The 7,602-nt window shown below is 36.8% G+C and overlaps 1 protein-coding gene across 1 annotated transcript; it reads left to right on the top strand.

The window, feature by feature from the left end:
• Nucleotides 1-2,315: 2,315 nt before the first annotated feature.
• Nucleotides 2,316-3,654, top strand: LOC132481210 (LIM domain transcription factor LMO4). The gene has a single exon (XM_060085935.1). The coding sequence runs from the start codon at nucleotides 2,399-2,401 to the stop codon at nucleotides 2,894-2,896; it is 498 nt and encodes a 165-aa protein (XP_059941918.1). The 5' UTR covers nucleotides 2,316-2,398; the 3' UTR covers nucleotides 2,897-3,654.
• Nucleotides 3,655-7,602: the final 3,948 nt, after the last annotated feature.

Below are 7,602 nucleotides of genomic sequence, written 5' to 3' on the forward strand. Positions count from 1 at the left end.
AACCAAAAGAAACAGGCTTGCTGAATGGATACAAAAACAAGACCCATCTATATGCTGTCTACAAGAGACCCACTTCAGACCTAGGGACACATACACACTGAAAGTGAGGGGATGGAAAAAGATATTCCATGCAAATGGAAATCAAAAGAAAGCTGGACTAGCAATACTCATATCAGATAAAATCGACTTTAAAATAAAGAATGTTACAAGAGACAAGGAAGGACACTACATACTGATAAAGGGATCAATCCAAGAAGAAGATATAAAAATTAAAATATATATGCACCCAACAGAGGAGCACCTCAATACATAAGGCAACTGTTAACAGCTATAAAGGAGGAAATCGACAATAACACAATAATAGTGGGGGACTTTAACACCTCACTTACACCAATGGACAGACCATCCAAAATGAAAATAAATAAGGAAACAAAAGCTTTAAATGACACAATAGAAAAGATAGATTTAATTGATATTTATAGGACATTCCATCCAAAACCAGCAGATTACACTTTCTTCTCAAGTGCGATCAGAACATTCTCCAGGATAGATCACATCTTGGGTCACAAATCAAGCCTCAGTAAAATTAACAATATTGAAATCATATCAAGCATCTTTTCTGGCCACAACACTATGAGATTAGAAATGAATTACAGGGAAAACAACACAAACACATGGAGACTAAACAATACATTACTAAATAACCAAGAGATCACTGAAGAAATCAAAGAGGAAATCAAGAAATACCTAGAGACAAATGACAATGAAAACACGATGATCCAAAACCTATGGGACACAGCAAAAGCAGTTCTAAGAGGGAAGTTTATAGCTATACAAGCCTACATCAAGAAACAAGAAAAAACACAAATAAACAATCTAACCTTACACCTAAACGAACTAGAGAAAGAAAAAAAAACAAAACCCAAAGTTAGCAGAAGGAAAGAAATCATAAAGGTCAGAGCAGAAATAAATGAAATAGAAACAAAGAAAACAATATCAAATATCAATAAAACTAAAAGCTCATTCTTTGAGAAGATAAACAAAATTCATAAACCTTTAGCCAGACTCAACAAGAAAAATAGGGAGAGGACTCAAATCAATAAAATTAGAAATGAAAAAGGAGAAGTTACAACAGACACCACAGAAATACAAAGTATCCTAAGACACTATTAAAAGCAACTGTATACCAATAAAATGCACAACCTGGAAGAAATGGATAAATTCTTAGAAAGGTATAACCTTTCAAGACTGAACCAGGAAGAAATAGAAAATATGAACAGATGAATCACAAGTAACGAAATTGAAACTGTGATTAAGAATCTTCCAACAAACAAAAGTCCAGGACCAGATGGCTTCACAGGTGAATTCTATCAAATCCCAACCTTCTCAAACTACCCATTCTTCTCAAACTCTTCAAAAAATTACAGAGGAAGGAACACTCCCAAACTCATTCCATGAGGCCACCATCAACCTGATACTAAAAGCAGACAAAGATACTTCAGAAAAAGAAAATTGCAGACAAATATCACTGATGAATATAGATGCAAAATCCTCAAAAAAATACTAGCAAATAGAATCCAACAACACATTAAAAAGATCGTACACCATGATCAAGTGGGATTTTTCCCAGGGATGCAAGAGTTCTTCAATATATGCAAATCAATCAATGTGATACACCATATTAACTAATTGAAGAATAAAAACCATATTATCATCTCAATAGATGCAGAAAAAGCTTTTGACAAAATTCAAACCCATTTATGATAAAAACTCTCCAGAGAGTGGACATAGAGGGAACCTACCTCAACACAATAAAGGCCATATATGACAAACCCACAGCAAACATCATTCTCAATGGTGAAAAACTGAAAACATTTCCTCTAAGACCAGGAACAAGACGAGGATGTCCACTCTCACCACTATTTTTTAACATAGTTTTCAAACTCCTAGCCACAGCAATCAGAGAGGAAAAAGAAATAAAAGGAATACTAATTGGAAAAAAAGAAGTAAAACTGTCACTGTTTGCAGATTACATGATACTATACATAGAGAATCCTAGAGATACCACCAGAAAACTACTAGGGCTAATCAATGAATTTGGTGAAGTTGCAGGATACAAAATTAATTCACAGAAATCCCTTGCATTCCTATGCACTAATGATGAAAGATCGGAAAGATAAATTGAGGAAACACTCACATTTACCACTGCAACAAAAAGAATAAAATACCTAGGAATAAACCTACTTAGAGAGACAAAAGACCTGTATTCAGAAGACTATAAGACACTGAAGAAAGAAATTAAAAGTTTTGACAGTACCCGAGCTGAAATTGTCAGCGGCGGCGGGCGCTGGAAAGTTGAGAGGAGCTCGTGGCCCCAGAACAAAGCTTGAGAAAAACCATGGTGAATCCGGGCAGCAGCTCACAGCCGCCCCCGGTGACGGCCGGCTCCCTCCCCTGGAAGCGGTGTGCAGGCTGCGGAGGCAAGATTGCGGACCGCTTTCTGCTCTATGCCATGGACAGCTACTGGCACAGCCGGTGCCTCAAGTGTTCCTGCTGCCAGGCGCAGCTGGGCGACATCGGCACGTCCTGTTACACCAAGAGCGGCATGATCCTTTGCAGAAATGACTACATTAGGTTATTTGGGAATAGCGGTGCTTGCAGCGCTTGTGGACAGTCTATTCCTGCGAGCGAACTCGTCATGAGGGCCCAAGGCAATGTGTATCATCTGAAGTGTTTTACATGCTCTACCTGCCGGAATCGCCTGGTCCCAGGAGATCGGTTTCACTACATCAATGGCAGTTTATTTTGTGAACATGATAGACCTACAGCTCTCATCAATGGCCATTTGAATTCACTTCAGAGCAATCCACTACTGCCAGACCAGAAGGTCTGCTAAAAGGTCAGAGTAATGCAGACTGCGTGCCTTCATCTCAGATCTTGTTCATCACAGGTGGATCCCATGTGTCTTCAGTAGACAAGTCACCTTTGTAGCTAGCACCAGTACCAGCTCCATGCCATTGCACCTTCTTTAGTCTTGATCGCCCTTCTTGCATTTATTGGTGTATTAAAATGACTGAATATGAACATTAAGGACTCCATGAACCTGGGCTAATGGGAGACTGTAGAGAAAATGAAAAAAGATCCACCGGAGGACATCTTTGGGGGGGAGGGAGCTTGGGAGGAGGGAAATGACTAATGAAGCTAATTAAAAGAAGCATTCAAATCTGCTTTCTACCCTCATTAACAATTAGCAGGGCACTGGCCAGAGTTTGTACCCTGTGTTTTTACCTTAACAACATTCTATTTGCTCTTTGTATATTTAAGTGTTGTAAGGAAGTGTGTTTCAATCAAAACTGAACATGAGATAAAGGAAAGAGATGTGGCTTTTGTGATATTCTATCACAAACACTTTTATTGTATCTCTGTAAAATACAATGTATGTATGCATGTAAGTGTTTTCGTCCTAATGTTGCTACTCCCATGGCAAAGAAAAAAAAAGAATGAAAAAAAGAAAAAAATTGGAAAAAAAAGTCAGGCTCATAGAAGCTACTGTGTAGAAATTTCCCCCTACTTCTAATTTGCTGAATGAAGAAAAAAATCTTTTATTTGTGATATTTTCAGAGACATTTGCTCTAGTATGGTGTATTTAAATAATAAAAACTTAAAAGAAAAATAAAAAAAAAAAAAAAAAAAAAAAAAGAAAGAAATTAAAGATGATACCAACAGATGGAGAGATATGCCAGGTTCTTGGATTGGAAGAATCAATATTGTGAAAATGACTATAATACTCAAAGCAATCTACAGGTTCAATGCAATCCCTATCAAATTACCAATGGCATTTTTTTGCAGACCTAGAACAAAAAAATCTTAAAATGTGTTTGGAGATACAAAAGTCCCCGAATACCAAAAGCAGTCTTGAGGGAAAAAAAAACAGAGCTGGAGGAATCAGACTCCCTGACTTCAGACTACACTACAAAGCTACAGTAATGAAGACAATGTGGTACTGGCCCAGAAACAGAAATTCAGATCAATGGAACAGGATAGAAAGCCCAGAGATAAACCCATGCACCTATGTTCAACTAATCTATGACAAATAAATGCAAGGATATACAATGGAGAAAAGACAGCCTCTTCAATAATTGGTGCTGGGAAAACTGGACATCTACATGTAAAAGAATGAAATTAGAACACTCCCTAACACCATACACAATAATAAATTCAAAATGGATTCGAGACCTAAATGTAAGACTGAACACTGTAAAACTCTTAGAGGAAAACATAGAAAGAACACTCTTTGACATAAGTCACAACAAGATCTTTTGTGATCCATCTCCTAGAGTAATGAAATAGAAACAAAAATAAACAAATGGGACCTAATGAAACATCAAAGCTTTTGCACCACAAAGGAAACCATAAACAAGATGAAAAGACAACCCTCAGAATAGGAGAAAATATTTGCAAATGAATCAACAGACAAAAGATTCATTTCAAAAATATATAAATAGCTCATTCAGCTCAATATTTAAAAAACAAAAACCCAATCCAAAATGGGCAGAAGACCTAAATAGACATTTCTCCAAAGAAGACATACAGATGGCCCAGAGGCACATGAAAAGCTGATCAACATCACTAATTATGAGAGAAATGCAAATCAAAACCACAATGAGGTATCACCTCACACCAGTTAGAATGGGCATCATCAGAAAATCTACAAACAACAAATTCTGCAGAGGATGTGGAGAAGAGGGAACCGTCTTGCACTGTTGGTGGGAATGTAAATTGATATTGCCACTATGGAGAACAGTGTGGAGGTTCCTTAAAAAACTAAAAATAGAATTACCATATGATCCAGCAATCCCACTACCTGGCATATACACAGAGAAAACCATAATTAAAAAAGACACAGTCACCCCAATGTTCATGCAGCACAGTTTACAATAGCCAGGTCATGGAAGCAACCTAAATGCCCATCAACAGATGAATGGATAAAGAAGATGTAGTACATATATACAATGGAATATTACTCAGCCATGGAAAGGAACGATATTGGGTCATTTGTTGAGATGTGGATGGATCTAGAGATTGTCATACAGAGTGAGGTAAGTCAGAAAGAGAAAAACAAATATCGTATATTAATGCATATATTTGGAACCTAGAAAAATGGTACAGATGAACCAGTTTGCAGGGCAGAAATTGATACACAGATGTGGAGGGCAAACATATGGACACCAAGGGGGGAAAGCGGGGGTGGCGGGTGGTAGTGGGGTGTGATGAATTGAGCAATTGGGATTGACCTGTATACACTGATGTGTATAAAATTGATCATTAATAAGAATCTGCTGTATAAAAAAATAAATAAAATTTAAAAATAAAAATAATAAAAATAAGTAAATAAATAGATAAATAAGTAAAATGTACAAAATCCAAAACACTGACAATATCAAATTCTTGCAAAGGAGGATGTGGAGCAATAGGAACTCACATCCACTGTTCGTGGGGATTCAAAATAGTACAATCACACTGAAAGACAGTTTGGCAGTTTTTTACAAAATTAATCATACTCTTACCATATGATCTAGCAATCACACCCCTTCATATTTATCCAAAGGAGTTGAAAACTTACATCCACACAGCAACATAGACACACATGCTTATAGCAGCTTCATTCATAATTGCCAAACTTGGAAGCAGCCAAGATGTCCTTCAGTAGGTGAATGGATAAACTGTAGTAGATCCAGACAATGGAATATTATTCAGTGTTTAAAAAGAATTGAACAATTAAGAAATGAAAAGATATGGAGCAACATTAAATGCATATTGCTAAGTGAATGAAGCCAATCTTAAAAGGCTGCATACTGTATGATTTAAACAATATGACATTCTGGAAAAGGCAAAAGTATGGAGACAGTAAAAATATCAGTGGTGTCCAGGGTTTAGGGAAGAGGGAGGAATGCATAGGAAGAGCATGGAGAATTTATGGGGCTGTGAAACTATTCTATATAATATTAATATGGTGAGTACAGGTTATTATATATTTGTCAAACCCATATAACACACAATACTAAGGATGAACCCCAATGAAAACTATAGACTTTTGTTGATGATGACGTGTCAATGTAGGTTTACCAATTGTAACAAGTGTACCACTGTGGTGGGGGATGTTGAATGTGAGGGAGGCTGTGCCCTATGTAGGGCAGGGAGTATATGGGAACTATCTACTTTCCACTCATTTTTTTTTAAGTTTCTGCTTTATAACAAAGTGAATCAGTCATACATATACATCTGTTCCCACATCCTTTCCCTCATGCATCTCCCTCCCTCCCACCCTCCCCATCCCACCCCTCCAGGCGGTCACAAAGCACCGAGCTGATCTCCCTGTGCTTTGCGGCTGCTTCCCACTAGCTATCTACCTTAAGTTTGGTAGTGTATATATGTCCATGCCTCTCTTTCGTTTTGTCACAGCTTACCCTTCCCCCTCCCCATATCCTCAAGTCCATTCTCAAGTAGGTCTGTGTCTTTATTCCCGTTTTACCCCTAGGTTCTTCATGACATTTTTTTTAATTCCGTATATATGTGTTAACATATGGTATTTGTCTTTCTCTTTCTGACTTACTTCACTCTGTATGACAGACTCTAGGTCTATCCACCTCATTACAAATAGCTCAGTTTCGTTTCTTTTTATGGCTGAGTAATATTCCATTGTATATATGTGCCACATCTTCTTTATCCATTCATCCGATGATGGACACTTAGGTTGTTTCCAGCTCCACTCATTTTTTCTGTGAACCTAAAACTACTTTAAAAATCAAAGTCGGTTTACACACACACAAACAAAGTAGGATAACCCATCCTGTTAGCAAACCAATGAGATAACACACTGTTTTCAAACATTACTGGCCAACATGCAAACCAATACAACCCTTCTGGAGGGGAGTTTAGCAAGACCTAACAAAACTACCTATGAACTTATATTTTGAACACACAATTCCACTCCTAGGAATTTACAGCATGAAATACATATATACACAAAGTTATCCATTGCAGCATTGTTTACTATTACAAAATATTAGAAGTGATCTAGATACTTCTACAAAAAGTTATTGAAAAAAATATGGTACATCTACACAATGGAATAATAGGTAGTTATAATAAAAATAGTGGAAGACCTTTTTAACTAATGTGACTTTCAGAACATAATGTTATGTGAAAAGTGCAAAAGTTTTACCTATAGTAAGCTACCCTTCATGTAATAAAGAAAAGTATATAAGAAAATGTACACACACGATTTTGCAAAAGATATACAGGAAGGATAAACCAAAAAATAAAGAGGTTGGTTACATGCAGAGGTTAGATAGGAAAGGGCTGGAAAGTAGCATGGAACAGGAACAGGTCGTAGGGTTAAGAAGAAAAGGATACTTCTTAGTATAGCTCTAACCCTTAGAATCACAGGAATATGTCCCAAACCCCCACCATAAATAATAAATAATTGAAATCAACCAGAATGCAAGGGAATCCAAAATGAAATAGAAACAATACCAAATGAACTTAATTTCATTTAAAAAAATTGAAAAAAATAACACTGAAGGTGTTGGGAAAGCAAAG

Source organism: Mesoplodon densirostris, chromosome 1 (assembly GCF_025265405.1).
Source record: "Mesoplodon densirostris isolate mMesDen1 chromosome 1, mMesDen1 primary haplotype, whole genome shotgun sequence".
NCBI classification, from domain to species: domain Eukaryota; kingdom Metazoa; phylum Chordata; class Mammalia; order Artiodactyla; family Ziphiidae; genus Mesoplodon; species Mesoplodon densirostris.